The 24,682-nt window shown below is 29.4% G+C and overlaps 4 protein-coding genes across 9 annotated transcripts in view; 1 reads left to right on the top strand and 3 right to left on the bottom strand.

Annotated features, from left to right (window-relative positions):
• Positions 1–828: 828 nt before the first annotated feature.
• Positions 829–10,847, top strand: LOC108783608 (cytoplasmic aconitate hydratase; the record flags this gene model as incomplete). Its single annotated transcript, XM_018552208.1, has 14 exons — positions 829–925; positions 996–1,162; positions 1,257–1,402; positions 1,654–2,047; positions 2,281–2,452; positions 2,554–2,771; positions 7,414–7,573; positions 8,074–8,294; positions 8,495–8,651; positions 8,751–8,986; positions 9,287–9,423; positions 9,499–9,646; positions 9,894–10,060; positions 10,290–10,847. Coding segments are annotated over 14 exons (2,673 nt in total), but the record flags the coding sequence as incomplete, so codon positions are not given.
• An 807-nt stretch (positions 10,848–11,654) lies between these two features.
• Positions 11,655–14,044, bottom strand: LOC108783631 (F-box/WD repeat-containing protein 4). Of its 3 annotated transcripts, none has more exons than XM_018552248.1 (8): positions 13,941–14,044; positions 13,652–13,858; positions 13,013–13,327; positions 12,783–12,930; positions 12,468–12,712; positions 12,215–12,343; positions 12,001–12,148; positions 11,655–11,917 (listed from the first exon to the last, which is right to left on the bottom strand). In XM_018552248.1, exons 2-8 carry the CDS (start codon positions 13,852–13,854, stop codon positions 11,744–11,746), a joined length of 1,362 nt encoding a protein of 453 aa, XP_018407750.1. In that variant the 5' UTR covers positions 13,855–13,858; positions 13,941–14,044; the 3' UTR covers positions 11,655–11,743. The 3 variants fall into 3 exon arrangements, with proteins under 3 accessions (XP_018407750.1, XP_018407751.1, XP_018407749.1); XM_018552249.1 differs by having other exon boundaries at positions 13,652–13,854; XM_018552247.1 differs by lacking the exon at positions 13,941–14,044 and having other exon boundaries at positions 13,652–13,933.
• A 1,603-nt stretch (positions 14,045–15,647) lies between these two features.
• Positions 15,648–19,308, bottom strand: LOC108783632 (major facilitator superfamily domain-containing protein 6). Of its 4 annotated transcripts, XM_018552250.1 has the most exons (11): positions 19,177–19,308; positions 18,974–19,025; positions 18,579–18,731; positions 17,786–18,087; positions 17,260–17,599; positions 16,877–17,067; positions 16,633–16,769; positions 16,412–16,527; positions 16,061–16,306; positions 15,825–15,971; positions 15,648–15,737 (listed from the first exon to the last, which is right to left on the bottom strand). In XM_018552250.1, the coding sequence occupies exons 3-11, from the start codon at positions 18,634–18,636 to the stop codon at positions 15,670–15,672; spliced, it is 1,605 nt and encodes a 534-aa protein (XP_018407752.1). In that variant the 5' UTR covers positions 18,637–18,731; positions 18,974–19,025; positions 19,177–19,308; the 3' UTR covers positions 15,648–15,669. The 4 variants fall into 4 exon arrangements, with proteins under 4 accessions (XP_018407752.1, XP_018407753.1, XP_018407754.1 ...); XM_018552251.1 differs by having other exon boundaries at positions 18,974–19,308; XM_018552252.1 differs by lacking the exon at positions 18,974–19,025.
• Positions 19,309–22,916: 3,608 nt separating this feature from the next.
• The window catches only part of LOC108771338 (uncharacterized), a 3,618-nt gene continuing 1,852 nt past the window's right edge, over positions 22,917–24,682 (bottom strand). The window contains exons 4-9 of the mRNA XM_018536579.1: positions 24,358–24,548; positions 24,125–24,258; positions 23,912–24,024; positions 23,575–23,820; positions 23,201–23,344; positions 22,917–23,113 (exon numbers count right to left, since the gene is read on the bottom strand). Of these exons, the coding sequence (XP_018392081.1) occupies positions 22,995–23,113; positions 23,201–23,344; positions 23,575–23,820; positions 23,912–24,024; positions 24,125–24,258; positions 24,358–24,548 (947 nt within the window). The 3' untranslated portion in view covers positions 22,917–22,994. The remainder of the gene's footprint in view (positions 23,114–23,200; positions 23,345–23,574; positions 23,821–23,911; positions 24,025–24,124; positions 24,259–24,357; positions 24,549–24,682) is intronic.

The raw sequence follows: 24,682 nt of genomic DNA, 5'->3' as shown, positions 1-24,682 counted from the left end.
ATTCATTCACAGAATCACTCCGCGATTGCGCTGGCAAGAAATTGCTGAGGAAATCATATACGTGTTGCAATTACGGATATCGGTGTTTCCGGGACACTCAGTATAAGCCATATAAGCGCTATATACGTATCGTGCGACGGGCCGACGTGACTTGTTCAGTGACAATCATGGCTGGTAAGTGGTGAGATGTGTACTTGTTTGTCGCCGTTATTTTGTTAAAAAATTAAATGTAAACAAGTGAAGACAACGGATTTATTATCGCTAACTCATTGCATCAGATCAATTTATTCCAGTGAAAAATATTAATTTGCGTATTTTATAATAATATCTGAATTAAAAGAAATTAAAATTCATGGGTGTTCTAAGTGAGGATAAAAGTTGCAATATATAAATAATAAATCATTCAGCGTTAAAAAACAATCATTTTTAAAGAGTTACATATTAATTAATACAAACGCAAAGAATATATCACATAAAATGTTATAGTTTCTTATATATTCATTATAATAATTAATGTCAAAAGTTGCAGTATATAAAAAAAAGATAAATTTTAAAATTGAAGAACTTATTTAATGCAATTATAGTCTTCTAAATATTTACTTATTTAATATTTTTGTAATTAGGAAAAAATATATTAATTAAATTTAAAAGAAAAGAAAAATATTAATAAAAATTAAATTGGAATAATTTTATTTTTCTTTCTAATGTTTAATTTTACAATTTATTTATTTTATTTTAATAGTACCATAATAAAAATGTAGAAATTATATATATTGTGTTATATATTTTTTAATTTATAATAAAAATAAACTAAATAATTTTTTTATTTCAGAAATAAATCCTTACAAGAGTCTGTTAAAATCTATTAAAATTGGATTGAAAGACTGCCAATATTATGATATTGGCAGTTTTGGCACACAATATGGTAAAAATTTTTTGTCTTTCATTTCATATCTAATGAATAAATATTATTTATATATATATTGGCCTTATAGACAGATTACCATTTTCCATCCGAATTCTCTTGGAAAGTGCTGTACGTAATTGTGACAATTTCCAAGTAACTAAATTCGATGTTGAGAAAATTTTGGATTGGGAAAATAATCAGTCTCTTCAAGATGGAGTTGAAGTGGCCTTTAAGCCTGCGAGAGTTTTATTACAGGTAAAAAAATACCTAAAAAAATTTTATAAATATTTTATTATATTTAATTATGTGCAAAAAATATACTTATTTCTATTTATTAAATTACAAACAGGACTTTACTGGAGTACCAGCAGTTGTGGATTTTGCAGCAATGAGAGATGCTGTAAAGAAACTCGGTGGTGATCCTAATAAAATTAATCCAGTCTGTCCATCGGATCTTGTAATCGATCATTCAATACAAGCTGATTTTACTAGAAGGTATAGTTTATTGCTTTATCAAGTATGTTTTGATTTTTTAAATGGAGAGTTAAAGGTTATCACAAGCTAATACAAAATAATCTGGTAATCTAATATTACTGAATGTGTTACAAGAAAAAAGAAGTTTTATGTAATATACTTAATAATGGGGGAAAGAAGATACAAATATAAAAAATATCCAAGAATCTTTTTTTCATTTTTGTGTTATATTACCTAATTTGGTTTAAATCTTATTATTATGCATGTTTCAGTAATGATGCCATAAAAAAGAATGAAGAACTCGAATTTGAGAGAAATAAAGAACGCTTCATGTTTCTTAAATGGGGTGCGAAGGCATTTAAAAATATGTTAATTGTTCCTCCTGGAAGCGGTATTGTACATCAAGTGAACTTAGAGTATCTGGCAAGAGTGGTATTTAATTCCAACAATCTTCTGTATCCTGACAGTGTAGTTGGTACTGATTCTCATACTACCATGGTTAATGGTCTGGGTGTACTTGGATGGGGAGTCGGGGGTATTGAAGCAGAAGCTGTTATGCTTGGACAAGCAATTTCCATGTTAATACCAAAAGTCGTGGGATATAAATTGGAAGGTGTATTGAATCAATATGCCACATCTACTGATCTTGTTTTAACTATTACAAAGGTAAGAATTTTCTGAGTAGAGGTTCAGAAAAGCAATAGGAACTTTTTAGAGATATTTTTACCGTTATTAAATATTAAATGTTTTATATATTTTTATAAGAGTACAATTTTACTTATTTCTTAATAGATAAAGTTTATATGTATATAATAGAATATACCATATATTTCATATATAATATTAATAAGTATCAATTATAAAATCTTATAAACTTATAATATTTTACACATTTGCAGAATCTTCGACAAGTCGGAGTAGTTGGAAAATTTGTCGAATTTTTTGGTCCAGGCGTAACGCAGCTAAGTATCGCTGATCGTGCTACTATTTCCAATATGTGTCCGGAATACGGAGCAACCGTAGGCTTTTTTGCAGTAGATCAACAAAGTTTAGCATATCTCAAACAAACAGGTAAACATTTCTTTATCAGTAATTATATATTTTTATAAACATCTTTTACAATATGATGACAGTTTAAAAATATTTTATATAATATATTTTTTCCTATTTAGGTCGATCTGAGGAACACATTGATAAGATTGAAAAATATCTTGAAAACGTACGCATGTTAAGGAATTATGATGACCCAAGCCAAGATCCAATCTTTTCTGAGGTAGTCACTTTGGATTTGAACACTGTAGTTTCAAGTGTCAGCGGACCTAAAAGACCTCATGACAGAGTTTCAGTTTCCGACATGCAAATAGACTTCAGGAATTGCCTCGTAAACAAGGTTGGTAATTCTTACATTTTTACATGAAATAGATTGCACTCACGAGCTCTAATCTTATTTCATCTACTGTATTCCATATTGTTACTTAATAAGATGATTAATATTAATTACATTCATATTATATACATAGAGCACTTGTAACAATATGATAAGTCTAGAATGCTAATATGAACGCTTTAAGAAAGATGATTATTTAGTACATACAAGGGACGAATATTACCCAGTGACTGTAAAAATGTAAGTCAAACTGGAGTATATCCATCTCATGGTGTACCTCTATTTTGCCAGCTAGTGTGAAAATGTATTTTATTATTTTTTCTAAAAAGATTGTATGGTACTCTTTTGCTAGAAAAAAACCATACCAAAAAATGAAAATAATTAACAGAGAATTAGGTAACTTATTACTGTGATATGATTAACTTACATTAACATATCACAGTAAAAATTCCTGTGAACTCTGTGATTAAAAGTTGTTTACTTTCATGACAATCTGCAGCACTATGTAAATTTAATGTAATCAAAGGCACTCGTTTCTTTTTTTTTAGAATACCAGCAACTTTTATACGTTACTTTATAATAAAGACATTCTGATATATTAATGCTGCGATAAAACAAGCTCTATAAAAATATATATTATTTTGTATGTATTAGTAATACTAACATTAAATTATTCTTGTGAAAAACGTATCTATTGCGATCGGCGACAATGTTCTATGTTGCTATGTCTCGAGCATCTTTCCTTTGCTGATCTAGCTTTATGATATTTTGATTCGACATACAGTTAGATCACCAAAGATAAATGAACGAGATGTGAACTGAATCTTCAGGTGATATCTCTTGCCATTAAAGACGAGTATATGATCTAGTCACAAATTTTTTTCTCATTTGCGTACCAGTCACATACTCGACCCTAACAACAATACTTAGCAGAGCGATATGCACGTAACTATAAACGTTAGATGTACAGGGATTTGATATTGGATGCAATCATCACCCGGTGAAGTTTCCATTACATCTTTACCGGATACGATCGCATCTAATAGCATGATCCTCTTATATAATGCTGATATCAATCGAATCCATGAATTTATTTCCTAAATATACAAATATTTCTCTATAGTAGGGGAGGCCAAGCGGGGATTTTGAGATTTACTCGAGCGCGTCAGAATAACATAAAGGGGGAAAGCTCTTGCACCCTAATAAGTACCTCCACCAAATATTAAACCTCTATATAGAGCCGGGGGTCCAGGGGATTAGTAAATAAAAAAAATCGATCGTTCGAAAACTCGAGCGCGTCAGATTAAGGTATGGTGTGTTAATTACATGTAGAAAAGTGTACATTTAAAAAATCTGACGCGCTCGAGGAAATTTTTTTCCCCCTTTTTCGACCCCTTCCTACAGCTAACCCCACACGTAAACCGTCAGATTAATATTTATCCGTTATCATGGGTCGCTTACACTATTAATATCTGACACGCTCGAGTATTTCATTGTCACTGTTTTTTTTTAAAGCCTGTACACGCTCCCCCCACCACTGAAACGGCATACATCATATAACGTTTTTTTCTTTTTAGCATCTAATCTTCACAATCCAATAGGTTCCCACGACGCTCGAGTAAATCCACATTTAGCCTCTCGGCCTCCCCTACTACTATTTTAAATATTTAAAAGAAATTTAGGAAAATTCAGCTATTTCAGGAGCATTTCCGATTATTTGAAGAAAAAATTGAAAACAATTTCACTTTATTAAATATTTCTTTAAATACCCAAAGCTATTATCCCACACATAACGAAACTTTAAATATGGTAGGTAATCCAAAATTAAGCACATGGCATGCTTGTTCTCCTACTGGATTCCTAGCCAGATTAGAATCTTACCATCGTATTGGCTTCCAATATGCAGCCAATATTGTGGTAAGAATCTAATCTAGCTAGAAATCCAGCAAGAAAAGCATCATGTGTCGCAGGCCTTAGATATGCACAATTGGATACTTACAATAATTATTTGTTGATAATATTTCCAACGATCATCAAGATTTCTTCATCTTTAGAATTATAAAACACAATTGTCAACAATACTAACAAACTACGATATTTTCACGACATAGCAAATCAGATGAAAAAGATCACACTAATAAAGAATTCGATATTTGGGACTCACACCAACACTCATGCACAAACTGTATTGTAAACTGGATTTTCAAACTACTAACTCCTGTATTCGTCAGACCCTTGTTGAGCCCTTTTAGAAGCCTTATTTCTGACCCTTCTGTTTCTGAACTTCTATTGGGTCCAGCTTTATCACTAGTTTTTTAACAAAAAAAATTTTCAACTAAAAATTATGACAAATTATATTTCATAACTTTTACAATAGTGCATACTGAAATTCTATTGACTCTATTTATATGACACTGCAGAAACTTTTAGTAAACATACAAAAAGCACACAAAAATGTAAAAAATATTTATTACGCGAATATGATATTTAACTCTTAGTCACGCCGAGAAAATCACGGTCTTAATCCCATAGGCGAACCGTAACGAATGATCGCTCAACGAACGGAAACAATACGTGTTTGAGAACATGCCGATCGATTTCTATTCGAAATGTTCAACATTGGCATCGCGTTACCTGGCCTATGACAGGCACAAGGACACCTTCCGAAGAAACTCATCTACTGTATCATAAAGTTAACGCTTCTTCCGCGTGAAATTCAACTCCTCTCCGATTGAGATTAATATCGAAGATCGATAAAATATACTTGTATACTTTAATGAATATATTTAATTGGTATAAATCCAAAAATTTAAGATTAAACAAAATCAAATTATAATAGTAAATTTCATTCATATTAATTTAAAATCGATACTCCTGTAAAGAGAATTTCGAATCATATTAAGAAATGTTACAAATTGACAATAATGATATTTTTGATGACAGGATCTTTAATATAAAAATATAATAATATGAGATCATTGTTCATTTGTTTGCATCAGTATTTTAATTAATTGAAAAATACAAGTTGAAAAATACATTTGTCTTGTTTTAAAAAATTCCGATTACTATGCATCAGAAAAATCTTTCTGTATTTTCTTTAAAAAGATAAGAGATAAAAACAATTGCACGTATCAGCTTGAAATTTTTTATATTTATGATATAAGTGGGCTATTAAACACATGACTCTCTTATTCTTCAAAATATAAAAGAATGCGTATGTGGCACTTAACAGTTTATGAAGAAAGAAATAATTCGTACGCACATACCATTGATCGATCGATCCGTCCACCTCGTCGGAGAAGACCAGAGTCTTTGGTCACACTTCGCATAAGTTCTGGAAGACGTATTCAGAGCTCGCGCTGAAATTGCTGATACAACATCCTACTACATTCGTTTTGCAAAGCTCACACATTTCATTGCAAATGAACCATCGTTTGTCGTGCATACTGGTATATAGAAAGAACTCAGATTTCATATCAAGGCACAGTATCTAGGGTTTGGAAAAGGGATATGTTTACGGAAAACAATGAAAAATTTTGTTTAAAGAAAAACCTTAGATTGAATTAATATTATAATAAACAGCTGATTATGTATCATTTTATATTAATGAACAATATATTAAAAGAAGTATTTGTATATATTCTGTTTAGCACATTTCGGTCACGATTAATATCGAGTATTATCGAAGTATCTTTAAAAAATAGAAATATTACTAAACAGTTAATATCCATAAAGGGGTACGAACAAATATTATTTCCATAATTGCTGTAATTTAAAATAAATAGTGAGAAAGAGAGAGAGAGAGAGAGAGAGAATGTTTATATCATTACGGATATTTCTTATCTTTATTGTCGCACTTACAATTATAGTTTATAATAACCTTATTGCTTTTATACATTAGCTTTTTTAATTACGTATAATTTTTTATCAGTTTTTTTGTCTAAAAATACTTGTCATTATTGCTGGTTCGTCGTTGTTGGATTGTGCGCGCGCGAAGTAAGCACGAGGTCATCGATCTCGTGATTGCTTAAAGATCGTTGCGAATTCGTGTTGCTTTTTCAGCAAATTGTGCATTGAGCAATGAATTCTGTCATGCCACTCGACGCATTAAATCTACCAAATTTGTGAGACAACAAATAATGGCTTGAAACAATAAATCATTTATTATTTTTTTAGTGTACAATTTTTAATTTGTAATTATTTGTAAATTTTATCATAACTTCTCAGGAGGGATATTGTACTTTTCACATTAAAAGACAAATTTAAAAATATATACAAGAACAGAGTATATTAAACTATATATAACCTTTACACTTCACTTATCTTTAATATTTAAATGTGTGAATTAACTTAATCCTAATTAAAATCCAGTCCATTTTTTTGTATACATTAAAACCTTCCAATATGTGTTAAATTAAGACAAAAATTTTAATCTTTTCTTTTCAAAGTTGCATATTCTTATTCTTTATATTTAGATTCAATCAACATTAATCACTAATGATCAGTCTTCTCTCTCATTACAGAAATTATTTAAAAAATTGAATATTATCACGAAAAGAGTTATTTTGATCGTACATTTAAGCATATAAATAAAATTCTCACAAATTATCGAAAATGTGTAACAAATGACGATTTTTTATTACAGGTAGGTTTCAAAGGCTACGGTTTGACTCCCGCAAAGGTGGATTCCGTGGGGAAGTTTAAGTACGAAGAGAAAGAGTACGAGTTGAAACATGGCTCTGTAGTAATTGCAGCTATTACCAGTTGTACAAATACTAGTAATCCTAGCGTTATGCTTGGAGCAGGTGTGTTATGAATTTTATTAGTAAAATTTATTGTAATTATACATAACATTTAATATTATATAATTTATTATATTGACGCAAATGATTTGCTAAAGAGCGAATGAAATGAAATTAATCCATTTTGTTAACGCTACTTTGAAGATCTATCTAAAATCATCGACGTTTACTAATGCATTACATAAAAGCGCAGTTAAATCTCAAATAGAATTAAAAATGAATTTAGTGCTTTAAATTATTAGTAGAATAATCATTATTAGCTTAAACATTTTGTCTATTTAAAGAAACTTGTTTTATACGTTTAAATTTAGATTATAATTATAAGAAATAAAACATTGTTGTATAAGTAAAAAGAAGAAAAATAACAAATACATTTAGTCTTGTTAATATATAGTATTGTTAATATAAAATTTCATTAAATATTTAATTATCAAAGCACATAAATCGTAGATCTATAGAAAGAATGTTATAAATTAAAGTATAAGATTTGCTCTGATATACAGGTCTTCTTGCTAAAAAGGCAGTGGAAGCTGGTTTGAACGTTGAGCCGTATATAAAAACGTCATTGTCACCTGGCTCTGGAGTTGTTACGTATTATCTCCAGGAAAGTGGTGTGATTCCATATCTGACTAAATTAGGTTTCGATATCGTGGGTTACGGATGTATGACTTGTATCGGAAACAGCGGCCCACTTCCTGACGCTATAGTCGAAACTATTGAAAAGGTAGAGTAATTTGCTGATTTTTATTTAAATTCTATTTGTCATTTTTTAATTGTTGACAATTATGAAATTAATAAAATCGCGTTTGAAAATCATTAAACTTCGCAAAGCTTATCATCCAATTAATTTTATGAAATTAAATAATTTTTTTTATATATAAGCATTATCTTTGCATATAAAACGATGTTAAATATACCTTGTAGAATGAACTTATTTGCTGTGGAGTTCTGTCAGGCAACAGAAACTTTGAAGGGAGAGTCCATCCGAATACCCGGGCGAATTATTTAGCGTCCCCGCTCCTAGTAATAGCTTATGCTATTGCCGGTACTGTAGACTTTGACTTTGAAAAACAACCACTGGGTAAGATGTAGAATTATCTTTATTTTGTCAGATTTATCTTTGTAAAAGATATGTATCACATATGCATAATTTATATACGACATTTCTGTTATTTACAAGGTCACAAAGCCGATGGCACTCCAATATTTTTACAAGACATTTGGCCAACTAGATCAGAAATTCAAACCGTTGAGCAGAAATATGTTATCCCAGCAATGTTTAAAGAAGTCTACGGTAAAATTGAACGTGGTAGCGATAATTGGGCAAACTTGGTAGCACCTGACGGCAAGCTATATCCATGGGACATTGATTCTACGTACATTAAAAATCCACCATATTTCGATAACTTGCAGAAGGTAATTAGATGTACTAATTTTATCGTACTAAACACTACAATTAATTTTGAAATTTTTATGGAATACAGAAATATGTAAAATTTTATTTTTTAATATTAGCTTTTATTTTTCTTGAAAGTTATATTACATATTTAGAATTTTTTAGATATTAATATAGAAAAACTAGCTGAACTATACTAATCATAGCAAATGCGCGGAACAAATTTTAAATTATTTCTTAAGGACATTTATGTGCTAAAGAGTAATTTTGCTTTTATTATAAATTTTTTATTTATAAAAATTTAAAATATGATTTTACAGGAGCTGTCTCCAATTAAATCGATTACAAGAGCGCGAGTGCTTGTAAATCTTGGAGATTCTGTTACGACCGATCATATTAGTCCAGCAGGTAGTATTGCGCGTAATTCAGCAGCAGCGAGATATCTAGCTAATCGAGAGTGAGTTTGATCTATAAGATAGTGGAGACTACGCATGCAATTGGCTAAATTCTTAATTATGATTTTCATTTCCAGCTTGACGCCAAAAGATTTCAATTCTTACGGCTCGCGTAGAGGAAACGACGCCGTGATGGCGCGAGGAACATTCGCTAACATTCGTCTTATGAATAAATTTATTGGTAAAGCAGGACCACGAACGATTTACATTCCAACAAATGAAGAGGTATATGTGTTTTCTCGCTCTGGTTTAATTTATCATTGCATATATAGAGAGCTTTAAAAATTTATTTAATATTATAATCTATTTTAATTCTTGTCATAGATAATATGCATAAATTTTACATTTTTAAACACTTGTATGATTTAAATACATTAATTGCTTAAAAAAATGGCATATCTGTAGCGGACAGTTTTTAAAATATACATTAGTAGCGAATATGTTAATAAACTATTGGCTGAATGTTATTTAGATGGACGTATTCGATGCGGCCGAGAAATACGTGAAAGACGGAACACCTTTAATTGCTCTGGTTGGTAAGGAATATGGATCTGGATCTTCCAGAGATTGGGCTGCCAAAGGACCGTATTTACTTGGTATTCGAGCGGTTATAGCAGAATCGTATGAAAGAATACACAGGTAAATATTTTTTAAACATTATATCTATTTTTTAATAAATTTGAATTTTTCATTAAATTATAAAATACATTTCTTTTAAAAAGAGTTTAATAAAAAAATTAGCTTATTATATGTTTAAACAGTTTTAAATAAAATATTAAGTTTGTTTTATTTTTGTTCAAAGAAATCTAGTTCACAATTGCTTTTATTTAATGCGCATCTATATTTAAATTTGTTTATTTATTTGCAGGTCCAATCTTGTGGGTATGGGCATTGTTCCGCTACAATATCTTCCTGGAGAAAATGCAGAAACTTTGGGGTTAACCGGTTATGAACAATACGATATCGTGATCCCCACAAATTGTCAACCCGGAGAAACAATCATTGTGAACACGGACAACGGGAAAAATTTCAAAGTGATTGCACGATTTGATACAGATGTCGATTTGACTTACTTCAAACACGGTGGTATTCTTAATTATATGATTCGAACAATGCTTTGATGCGCGATTTAAAAAAATGAATGTAAATGATCCTCTTAGAAGGCTACTTAATGAGATACTTAATATTGGTTTTGGGATATCAGCTGTACAAGATTGAGTTTTAAATACATGAAGGAAATATACAGTAAGCGCTATCGTAATAAATGCCTATTCTTTCTATCATCTAAAATTATTAACATGGCACTTATAATATTCGTGTACAGCGTATCATTAATGAATATATTTATTTCATAAGATTTCAAATTTTTGTTATACTAAGTTTTAACGCTGTATTAGTTTTACAGTGGAAGTAATCTAAAATTCAACAAGACACAAAGCTTATTAATCTAATTTTTTGCCATCGTTGTTAAAAAATTATTTTTTTAATATTTTATAATCGTTCTTATACCTATATATGGAAAAATATTGCTTTTATGTGTATATATGTGCTGATAAACATCATAATAATAAAGCGTTGCAATACAATTGACTTTGTTTATTATACACAGGACCACTTTTTAATTATATCTTAATACTTCAAGATGTAATCTGGAAGAAAATATCATGCGAACACAAATTGTTCACACATAAAATTACAGATAAATAATCTTAGATCCATTCCAAATAAGTAAAATACTTTTAAGATAAGGTCAATAAAATCTAAATGTAGTATTAAATAAATAATACGAATAATTCAGACATATTTCAACTCTTTCACAGAAAGATTATCTTATGTTGTTCTGAGTAATAATCGAAACAAACTAGACTCTTGATAAAAAATCAGCTTGAAATCTGCGTATCTTACAAGATGAGATTTAAAAATCTATCGTATTGTATAATATAGGTACAGTATATATGTTAGTTATTATCTATTTCACCGTCGATTTACTATAAGAAATACGCGTTTGTCGACTTTATAACTTACGAGTCAATGATAATCGATATGAACATAAAATAATATCTGCACCTAAATATTTACTTACAATCATTATTTTTATATATACATATGGCAACACACAATTATTACAATTTTTATTCATTATACTTTATAATAAAATAATCGCTGTTTTTATAAAATGTACCGGTTTTACGAAATATATACATCATATTTAGGATCCAATTTTGATTTTGTTCTTCAAGTCTTCCATGCTTCTCATCACAAATTGTAATTAAACTTTTCTCTTTAGTATTAAAAATTTTATTTAAATCTATTTACATCTATTTATCGTGTACACGGAATAAACAACGACTTGTAATCACGCTTTCGATATGAATGAACTGAAAAGTCTAATTCGATCATGTGTCTATCCGTAGCACAGTATAGTTGTGTATTGTCGAATTGCACAGAATAAATTGGGCTGCGTCGAGATGATTCTTTCGAGTTTACGTAATACAGCTAAAAATATTGAAAAAATATTTATCATAAACAATTTGTAATTTACAAAATACATATACCAATTAAAAAATTTGGATAAGAACCTGAACAAAATCACTTTTCCTCTGATCCCACAGAACAGCTAAACAATTATATTGTGTCCCTGTTATCATAGTATATCGATAATCGGATGCAATGCAATATAATGTCGCGTCATATGGATCCACCCATGAGCAAACGCATCTTCCAGTTCTCAAATCATAATTGTTAATATTACATAAAGCCAAAAATAGTGATTGAATAATCGAGATATGTTACCTCATGTCCCATTTTCGGATGTATGTATCATAGCCGCAAGTGAGTAAAGTGTTGGGATCATCCCATACCATGTCTAATATTCCAGCGCCGTATTTCCAATCATGCTGTATTTTATCGACCATTGTGTAACTGAAATCTCTCCGTTAGTTTTTTTTTCAAAGTATTTGATATATGTATTATTCGTATGATCGATTAAAATCGTAGTTAATTCTAGATCTCATGGATCAATTAATTATTGCAATATTACGCATACCGCTCGACATTGATTACATGTAATGGAACGTCAGTAATTCCAGACGAACCAACGGCAAATCTTACTCCCGTAGGATCAACTGAGAGCGATTGCACCTTATCCACTAGATTTATATTACAAATTTCTTTTGTGTAACGATCAGTAACTTTTGTCTTAGTAGTAACTTCTGTATTAGACACATCTGTATTGGACACATCCGAGTAATCCCAAGTGGGTACATTCACAATACCTGGATGCCTAAACATCTAAACAGAAATGAATATTACATCATATACTGTATTAGTATATTACTGTATTAGAATTACCAAATTTTACCTTCACTTCACCACGTTCTGAACCCACAATAACATTTTTCGGTGTAGCATCTATAGCGTTGACACAAGACAAGAAAGACTTTGGCCAGAGCATCGTTGCGCTTTTCCGCTTTTTTAAATTCGTCATAAAGTAGATTATAGCACCATCTCTGTATTTTTACAAAAGATTATATGTGTGACAGAAATAAAAAATGATGGAAGATATAAATATGATTATCTAAATATATATACGTATAGCCGCATATGATGAAGTTATTCCAAACAATGAATTTGCTGATGTCAGCTCCGCTATAAAGTGATACGTTATAGTAAAAGCTAAAAGTAAACTTATTAGTAGACGAATATTCAAATGGTGTTCTTTCGTGACGCTTAAAGCCATAAAGGCCATAACCGGTCCCAGACCACCAAAGCACATTGTTTGTCATTCTCAGCCATGGCATCAGGTTTTTATCATTCCGTGAGAATACATTTTCTTTACTGTATATTCCATAATGCCAGTTGTAAGATACAGACCATGCTGCACGAGGATGCAGCAATGTATTACATCTAAAAATATAACAATCTTTTAATTATCTTATGATATATATTAAAATCTTTTAATTTTTATTTTATTCTTTCTTGTGTACACATAAAATTATCAGAAAAGGGCAGCTTTCTTTTGTAAACTGTAAAACGCTAAGTATCCCATAAAAATACACATCATATAAATAGAACAATAAATATGATTATCTCATTATCTTATCATGCTGAAGCGAACTGTTACGTTCGTGCGATCGAATTTAATTCGTTCAAATCCAAATTTAGATTCAAAGGGAAATATTTCAAAAATTTAAGTTCAAGTACAGGTTAAAACACAACCTAATAACATACCTTTTACGAAACCTTTCCGATATTTGATTCGTAACGAGAAATGTTTTGCTTTTCTTGGTCCAGGCTATATCTGAATGTATGATCTCGTAAAATCGTTTGCATACTTCGCTGAGTCGCGTCAAATCGTATTCATTGCAATAATCGAAGATTAATAACAACACCTCGCTCGGTAAAAGATCCAAACGGCAAGAAGCATCTGTCATCTTTCTAGTCATCAAAATAGGTTTTTTTTTTTTTAATGCGCTAGATTACACTACACTTTTATCGGATATTAGATATATATCCGTACCGTTCTTAAAAGAGAAAAGTCCTAAAGAGAATATCTAAGAAAAACATGGAAAATCCTAAAGGTATATGCACTGAATAGTACTGAACTGAATACATCATAGAACTATATTCCATGGAACATATCAATAGATCTGTTCGTATTGCACTTTTTACACTCAATTTTTGTTTACCTCAATTTTTGAAAAAAATTGTTGAGGATTTTAAGCAACACAAGACCTACTTAAGCCGTAATCACACTACGGGTTGCGCGCTCTGTTGCGATTGAGATTACGGTTGAATGTTGGAAACTAACCAATCAGAGCAGGAACTGCTCTGCTCTGATTGGTTACATTCAACCGTAATCTCAATCGCAACAGAGCGCGCAACCCGTAGTGTGATTACGGCTTTACATACAGTAATGTAGTTTCATGTATCTATAAAACGTGTCTATCACATGAAACGTCTGCGTGATAAATGCAGATAAATGCAATCACGTATGTGTATGTCTTTTCGATGTGTACGTCACATTAAAAATTGTTATTTTATTTATTGTTTTTTATTTCTTATATACCGAACAAGAAAGAAACTTTCTCGCGCACACACACTGCACATATACAAATTTATAGTATAAAAAATATATTATTATTATTATTATTATGTATAAAAGATGTGCAATACATCTTAATTATTACTGTGTAATCCAGCTTAACATCTTTAGATAATGTTTACATTTCTTACAGATAAAAATTATTATGTAATAAAGAATTTTCATATTATATAATTTCATATAATATATTTTACATCAAAATTTTTATTTTAATAATTAATATAGTTTATGTATAATATATACAATATGCATATATATCCCATAGACAGCACACATATATATTTATAAGGTTTATTTTAAATATTTAAAAAGTATTTTTATCTTAGATTGTACAAATTATAAACATTTATATATATATGTATGCATATATATTATCTTTATAACTTATTTTGACCCCTATATATTCAATCGACTGCAACATTTATTCAAATTAAATTTATTTTTCGTCAACAGTCATTTTGAAGCGTTATATAAAGTATAATATATAGGTGTCGGTGCTGTAAATCTTTGTAAAATAGTAGTGAAAACTATATGTCATTTGAAAACCGCAGTATTTGAAGTACTGCCTCCTTTTCGCATTTCAGTCGAAGAAAAATGCCGCGGAAGTTCAAAAAATGATTTCCTCGGCTTTGAGCGAAAACTGTATTGTACAGTATATGTAAAAAGTGATTTTAAAGATTTCGTAATGGCAATTTCAATTTTTTTTCATCATAGAATACATCAACTCAGAACAACCATCTTTTTTCCGAAGCGAAATCCAGTTGTCTGAAAGATGTCGAAAAGTGTGGAAAGTGAAGGGGATTATTTTAATTAGGTTCATATTCATTCTTTTATAATTTTACATCGAAACTTAGTAATAAAAATGGCCGAGAATTAAATTGTAAACATAATATATAATACATAATATATACAATAATATAAACATATATATAATATATACAAAGTGCACCTACCACCAGGTATCTACTATAAAATTTTGAGCGTATTCGATACTCTTTAACGAAAAGTTATACCTAAAAAACCAAAGGTGATATAATTTTGGCCGGTATACTATGTATAAAATATTATGTATTATACATATATATAAATGTGAAATTAAAATATTAGATTTTTTTGTTTCTAATAAAAATATGTAAAATGGACATCATTCTGCTACATCACAGTGTCTCTGTGCATCATCAGGTTTCCTCCATTCAATATTATTTTGTGTGCCTATAATACAAAAAGAAATTCCTTCTTTATAATACTTTGAAATAAATTGTCATAATTTCGACGATTGAAATTTACATAGTCCCTTACCTAGTGTTTTATGCTTTAAGTACAGAGTGTAAAGAGTGAAATACACAAATGCAGTAAATACTGAAAGTACTGAAAATATTTTTAAAGTCGTTGCACCACCGAGTTTCTTATATAAAATACCTCCAATCAAACTGCCAAGTGCGAAACCTTGAAAATATTGTACATTTATATTACTTATATGTATAAACTCTTTCTATTATAAAATGATTGGAAACTAGAAAAGGAAATTAACTGACCTAAACCGTCATCCATTCCTGCTACAATTCCTTGAATAGTAGCTGATGTGCCGGGTGGTGATACTGCGCTCGCATATGCTACTATTGTTGTATAACAAAGCGCGTATGATGGTCCCTGCATAAAAAATTCCACGGGAAGTACCCACCATGGCGTTGGAGCAAGAGATATTAATCCCAGCCGCAACGCGTAGCATACAAAACAAAATGTAAAAGTGTAACCGTATCCAAACTTTTTCAGTATTTTACCTGGGAAAGAAGATTCAATATTATACTAGGTGTAATATATAAACGATATCTTTAATTACGTAAATGCTCTATATATCACGAACTGATAACAGAGAAATAATTTACCAGACAGAGAGAAGAATATTATCTCGCCACCGAGAGTTTCTGCGGCTACAATTAGACCTTCTATTAATTTAATTTCGCCCATATATCCAGTCGCCATAGCGAGATCTTCCAAATACCTAAGCACAATAAACTGTACTGAATATAATTCGATTTAATTAAATTTTGAAAGTTTATGACAACTAAATATAAGAGAATATATGTTAATAGAAATAAAGATTTACCAGAACAAAAAATAAATAATGAAGCTATCAAAGATGCCCGCAAGGATAGTAAAACATAGAAATATAACAATTGATTTCAATTTCAAAAGAGTCCATATATCTTTCAGTATATTTGACGATCCTGACATAAGCGGCAGCTGTAATTAGAATATACAATGTAAGATGAAAGTTGTAAGAAAAGAACTATATACTACACATATGTTTATTTTTTCATTTATTTCTTTTTAATTCTTAATATAATCACCTCCAACTTTCGGCAACAGATCAGATCAATAAAAGTAAATGTGAGCACAAGAAGAAACGCCGGTGTATAAGTTTTGTAAATTTCTCCTTGCGACCACAAGTCTATTGTGTACCCAGCTAAAAATGCTGTTATGCCGAAACCAATTGTGCCCCATACTCGCTGTCTACCATATCCCATTTGTCCACCTTCACCTGAGAAGATATTTTGAGAAAAATAATTCTTTTTTACTCAAATTATTATATAAAATTTAGTTATCACAAACGTTATAATGAAACTTGTAATAATAAACAAATATTAAATTGTTTATTCCGTAAAAAATTGAAAATTATGTCTACGTGAGCATTTTTATATTTTACTGAAATATATTGGTACAATTCACTTACCTAATACATCAAAGCAAATCGCGTCGCTTATGCAATTAGAAACATTAAATCCAATATTACCAAGAGACATTAACAGCACGAATCCCCAAAAGGTAATGGATGTATATAAACACTGATCTTTAAAATTATCGCAAGTTACATTACAATTATAATTGTTTGTTATATTTGTTTGACACAATGATGTCTCATTAATATTTAATAAGCATGTGGTATTCGGTGAAATAATTGTTTCTTCTTTAATTGCATAAAAAGATAATCTCGTAGAAAAATTTGCATCCTTGCATATCCAATGGCATGTAGTATCTTTTATAGTGTTACATGATTCCATTACTAAAGCATGCTTAAAAGAAAAACATAATTTAAAAATATATTGCTTTTTATACACAATAAGAACATATAAATATACAGATCTTTTTAAAGATTTAATAAGTATTAACTCACAAATTCTCTCATAAAAGTCAATTTTTAAACAATTGTTATAAAAATTTTATATTATTCGAAAATAGAGAAGAAAATTCGAAATTACATAGTCCATATCGCAAGGCAGTAAAGATGCACAGGAAACATTTTTAAACTGATGATCTGGTAAAAGTGAACCGGGTAAAGCCGGTAAAAAATACATCAAAATATAGCAACTACTTGTTGTGGCAAGTAGCGCTATAAATATCAATTTTCTTCTAGTGTAGAAATAATCCACGATGAATCCAAATGCTGGTTTTGCGATCAGAAATAAAATAGGTAAAATTGCCGTAATGCTACCCATAACTAATGGTGAAATACCGAGTTGCTTGCCGTAAACTGGCAGAAATGGCAAAATAGGACCCATAGCTAAAATAAAAGCAATAATTATTATAATATAGGTACTTACATAATAAAACAATTTGTGTTAAATTTAATAATCCACTCACGTATTCTACCAAATAGTCACTTCATTTTTGCGTTAACACAATAAGATGAATATATTAGAAAGTATCACAAATATGTATAAAAAATCTAACACAGAAAATGTGTGTAATACTGGTACAATTTTTAAGCAAATTATAGAAACATATTTTTTAGTAAAATTAACATTTATGATTTTTTTGAGTGAGATAAGAGTATATTATTTGTAGAGAGTATAATATAATTATTTTCTTAAAAAATATATCAAATATAAAAATATATTTTTATCACTTTTAATATTTTATAAATATTTTTATGTTAATGTGTTTTTCATAAAATGTACCGTATAAAAAATAAATGAGGATCTTAACACACACACAAAACAAATTTTTTAAATATAAGATATTTAAGATATTATATATTTTGTAACTACTCACCGGCCATAAAAGAAAAATAATGTGCCTTTATAGGCAATTGCGTATAATTAATTTTCATGATTTATATTTGCAAATATAGGCAGGTACTGATAAGCTCAGAATCTCATATCTCATACTACTTTATCGTTTTCCTATGTTTTAATTGGTAACATGCTGCAAATTATAAGTAACGTTAAACTTAATATTATACTTAAAAATAATAATACGCAAAATACTTTTTCTAAATATTATATATATTATACAATTAAATATATATTAATATGAAACATTATGTTTAATATTTTCATAAAAACTACCGTCAGTGTTATACGCGCATTTGAACGTAATAGTATTTCGATTCACAGTATATCGATAATCTCGAAATATTCCTCGTAAAAACTTCAAAGTATACGAACTTGATACGATTCCAAAATGGCGATGCGACGTCGAAATTATCATCTGCACGCGCTGTATCAAAAAAGTCAGTCATTACGTTTCAAAGTTCAATGGTTTTTAAGAATTAAGATATCCGACAAGTTCCGCTCATTCGCCGCTCATTTCGTGTGGAATCGTCAATATTACTATTCTCTCGAGCATGAGAAATCGTCGATGAACTCACCGCATTTATTGGCCATTTCTAATTCGGTGTCAGGTTCTTACTTTAACAAAGTTTCTTTCGTAATATGAGCTTCTTGATCGTTTGATAGGCCGCATACTGTCAACGATATGGTTCACTGTCGAGACGACAAACACGCGCAACTGTATATGTGTATCGAATTAATGTGTTGGATTTAGATGTGTAAACTGCACTTTCTACACCTACAAAGTTGAGATGCGTAGGAATAAACAGAGTAGATATTCAGGTTTTGACGAAACGGAAAAAAGAAGCTGAGAAACGCATGAGGAGAAAGTAGCAAGCGCAAATAAAAAGCTACTGAATATGCTTATCATACATGTTGAAAAAAATTGTTCATTTGATTAAATTAATTCAGTTCATCTTTATTACGTTTGATGAAGAATGTATGTATTTAAACATATTATATTTATAGTTAAACATATTACTATATATATTTAACTTAAATATATATATACTTTCTCCAACAAAAAAAATTGAGATAAATTATAAATTAATTTTGTCAAATGAATATTTTTTTCTTAATGTACTAACAGTACTACTGTTTATAACATTAACATATTTTAGCCATTTTTAAGTTGTCGACAGATTCTGGCATAACTTTTAGAATTGAACAAAAGTGAAACCGAGATTATACATATGTATATAAATTTAATTTCACATTTATGAATCTGGATCGTCAACATTATTTTGATAAAACACACACAGCCGCAATATATACGCGACACGCATGTGAATTTAACAAATCATTCAATTACCGCATTATACTTCTGATACTTAAACCAGATTTATCGCAGGGGCGGATCCAGAAATTTCTCAAGATAGGAATTCCCAGAGAACACAAAATATTTACGATAAATATTTATTACTATTTATCTTTTGAAATGTTATATAAATATTTTATACGTATTTTATATAAAAATTTATTCGAAATGTTATTAAAGTATAGACTAAATATTTTACGTAATATTTATGATAAATATAAATAAATATTTCTAACAAGTATTTTTTACTTGGAATATAATGTTTTATTTTCATAGCATTTACTACACATTTACAATAAATATTTCATAATATTTATAATAAATATTTGTGATCTGTGCAATCTAAAAGATGACAAAAATATTAAAAAATATTTTTTTAACGTTTTATGAATATTGTGCGCTGCCTGGGCTATCGGCAGAGCCGATTAAGTATTTTAAGACCCCGGATCATTTCGTCGATAAGACCCATGTAAGGGCACTAATTTTTCCGTAAAATGAAAAAGTAATAATAATTTAGATATTTAAATTTTTTAAAAATATTCGATAATTTAGCACATTAACATTATGTTACACACAGTTTTGAAAAAATAATCTAATAGAAAAAAAATTGTTAAATTGTTAATTGGAACAATTTAGAAACATTTTTGCCTCATTTTTTGTTCGCCGAGCTGTGTATTATAAAAAACTCACTGTCCCACGAGTATGTGGTTTTAGGAAATTAGGTTTATAAAAACGAGACTTGCGTGCATAACTATTATCTGCAATTCGGGACGTGAGATTCGCACATATGGGGTATTAAGAGCTTGGGTTCATAGAAAGAAACTCGTGAGCTCGCCTGTCTGTAGTTTTGGACGCGAGAATCTAGCCGTAAAGCTGTCCCCCGACCCCAGGTGGCCCAGGTATGTAGTTTTTGGGGCTTGGGTTTATAGAAATAACTAAATTAACTGTGAGATCCCTGGGAAGATGACGCCCTGAACCGGTGCCCAGTCTGGTCCAAGCCTAGATTCGACCCTGGCTATTGGCAGATATGTATGCTATTGAGTTGCCAAGTTTCTATGTATCAAAAACTGAAAAGAGAAAAAAAGAAAATTTTCACAGTTTCTATACCTTTTCATTCTTATTTTTATTTTACAAAGGAGATACCTTTTAAAAATATTAAAAGTAATATAACATTTTACTACAAATATTTTTACGAAAAAATACACACAAGATGGAGGCCACGACCCCCATTGTAGCTCCGCCCCTGATTTATCACGAGGAAAAGCCACAACGTAGCCTTTTACATAATGTTACATAATTATGCGGTGTCTACGATAGAATAGTAAACCTTAAGCCGTAGAATCTATGAGTTTCTTAAATTGAAAAATATTTTTGAAATGTCAAATTGTAATAAGCAAAAATATTAAAGGTATTATAATTTAACATTTTGATATAAATATTTTTATAGCATATATAAAAATTTTTATAGTACATAAAAAGAGGAGAGCGAGAGCCATGGCCTCTCTGGATTCATTCTTGATTAATAAATAAAACGAATATCTTATCACTTGTTTCCATGCAGCACAGTTTCCTATGCTTTCTAAACATCCTAAAGATGTTCCCAAAATGTTTCTCGGATAAAGTGTGCTGTATGGGAACAAGTATCTTTTAATCTTGGATTAATTTCACTTTTGCAGTGTATTACTTACAAGATTACTAATAAAAATAATTATCTTGAAAATTTACATTGTAATAAATTCAATTCTAATTGTAAATTGTTAATAAAAAAGATCTGAGATTACGAAATATCTGATGATAATATAATCTTGTAGCCTCAGATAAGAATGATAACGATAAAATTACATAAAAATTACGATTCTCTTATTAGTTTAGCTTATTGTTATATTCGTTATGAAATCATGAATTTGCGAATTTTGACACTGCAGTACCTCAAGTAGTAAAATGTTAAAAAACAATATTATCATTTTTTATCTATTAGATGTCACTAAAAAAAAACTCACGTTACTGTTACCTAAAATTATGTATATCGTTATCTATATTCTTATATTTACCATTATCTGTATCATTATGTAAACGATGCGCTTTTGTGCCTTGTAACCCTTTGAGGACGCACATATATAGTGTGACACATTTTTAATCGCTAAACTTAGTTTATAATAAAGTTTGAAAACAATAATTTGAATACAAATATAAATGATAATTTGCCTATACCGTCAGTTTACCGTTTATCATTAGAATCATCAAATAATTTTAAATTATTATAATAATAATCACAATTCTATATTTTATTCTAAAAAATTGCATCTACACGATATATGATGACATAGACAAAGAATAATTTTACATTTAAAATGATACCATTGATAAGAATAAGATAACGATACACTTCAAAAGTAATGAAATTTTCAGTACAGCTAGTATAGCACAATTTACTTTGAATTTATACTACATTTTCTATATATTATTCTTTATATTATATATTATAATTATCATGCTTTAATCATTATCATGATATTGATAAAACGACTAGAAATCTGTATCATTATTATCGATGATTAAGATCTAATCTAATAGATTATTTATAATATTATTTTAATATTGTTATCATTTATAAAATGAAAATATAATACATAACTCACATATTGATAAGTTTATTTGTATATTTTTAAAAAGTTCCCATTAAAAATTTAGTTAAAACAGATCTAAATTTAATGTTTTTTTTGTTTTTCTATTAATATTCAAAATGTTCAATCCATCTTTTATTAATAATATAAGATAAAAAAATGTTTAGCAAGTTTTACTATTTATAAGAAAAATACATTTTTTTTTATACATATCTTGTTGTTTTATCCATCCGCACAACACACATGAACATTAAAGAAAATTTAAATTTTCTTTAGAGACTTTCTGTCATGGATGGATTAAATTTAACAAAAATATTAACAAAAATATGCTGTCCCAAGTTATCTGCACTGTTCCAAGTCATTTACATTTAGAGTATATAAATTATAAAAATGTTCTACGATAATATATTATTATTTATAAAGAAGGTACATATGAAACATGTTTGTAAGAAGATACGTGTAAATACTTTTTATCTATAATACATTCTCTTTGCGCATCATCGTGTTTTTTCCATTCAACGTTATTTCGTGTATCTGTAATGAAAATAAAGTTTCTTATAATTTTATAGTCATATATCAGAAAAATAACATTTCGGTAAATCGAACTATTTAATTCCTTACCTGACGTACGTTTTAGGTACAAAGTATATAATATAATATGAACTAATGCAGAAAGTGTTGCGATTCCGGAATATATTCTCAAAGTTCTTCGACCACCAACTTTTCTGAACAAGAAGCCACCTAAGAAACTACCAATCGCATAGCCTAAAGATATTACAAAGTTACATATAATAAATCGTCAAATTTGTAGAAAAGATAGATATATCGCAGAAAATTGTAAATATAACTGCTATATAATACAGATGTTAAACGATGTATATTTATGTATATGTTAGCATTTATATCTGTATTTGCTGGGATTCATATTACTATGTGTCCAAAATTTCTTTCATTGTAAGATAATTCTTGATATCTAATTACATAATAGAACGTACCGAGACCATCCTTCGTACCAGTCGCAATTGCTTGAACAGTAGCCGATGTACCAGGTGGTGATATTATGCTTGCGTATGTTACTATTGTTGCATAAAGAAGCGCCAATGAGGGCCCTTGCAAAATAACTTCTATCAAAAGTACATGCCATGGCGTTGGCACTAGAGATAATAATGCCATCCTCAACGCATAGCACAAAAAGCAAAATGTAAGTGTATAATCATATCCAAACTTTTCCAATATTTTGCCTTTAAATAAAAATCTTTTTTAGAACAAATATTTCAATTACACAATAATTGTACCTTATGTAACAACATATGAAAAAAATATTAACATTACCAGACATAAAGTAGGATATTACTTTGCCGAGCAAACCTGTGGATAATGTTAAACCCTCTATTAATTTAATTTTTTTCATATAACCGGTTGCCATAGCGACATCTTCTATATACCTAAAAATTAATTACTAAAATATAATTAATCTCTAACATAAAGTTTATTACATAAAAACTTATAATAATAAAAATACAAATATATTGATGAAGAATTTACCAAAATAAAAAGTTAACCATGAGACTTTCAAAAATACCCGCAAACATAGCAGTACATAGAAATATAATAATTGGCACCAATTTCAAAATTGCATATACATTTGTTAATATATTCGGCGATTTTGACAGTGGCAACTGCAAAGAAAATATATGTATAATAACAGTTAAAAACAAAAAACTATAGTATTATACTATTGCCCTTTTTTCTTCTATACGTATAATATTATATTATACCTTCAATTTCCTACAACAAATTAAATCGATACAAATAAATACGAGCACTAAAATAAACGCTGGGGTATAAGTTTTGTAAACTTTCTCTTGCGACCACAAATCTATTGTATAACCAGACAGAAGTGATAGAAGAGAAGAACCGATTGTACCCCATAGTCGCTGTCTGCCGTATTTCATTTGTCCAGCTTCACCTGAGAGATTAAACTTTATTGCAAAGTATTTCTCTTCTGTATTAGATAAAATATATATATTATGTAAAGAGAAAGAGAAAGAGAAAGAGAGGAGAGAGAGAGAGAGAGAGAGAGAGAGAGAGAGAGAGAGAGAG

The sequence above is a fragment of the Cyphomyrmex costatus genome, unplaced genomic scaffold (assembly GCF_001594065.2).
Source record: "Cyphomyrmex costatus isolate MS0001 unplaced genomic scaffold, Ccosl1.0 scaffold157, whole genome shotgun sequence".
Taxonomy (NCBI): domain Eukaryota; kingdom Metazoa; phylum Arthropoda; class Insecta; order Hymenoptera; family Formicidae; genus Cyphomyrmex; species Cyphomyrmex costatus.
Note: the sequence above shows the minus strand (reverse complement) of the source record. Positions and strands in the feature narration are given on the sequence as shown.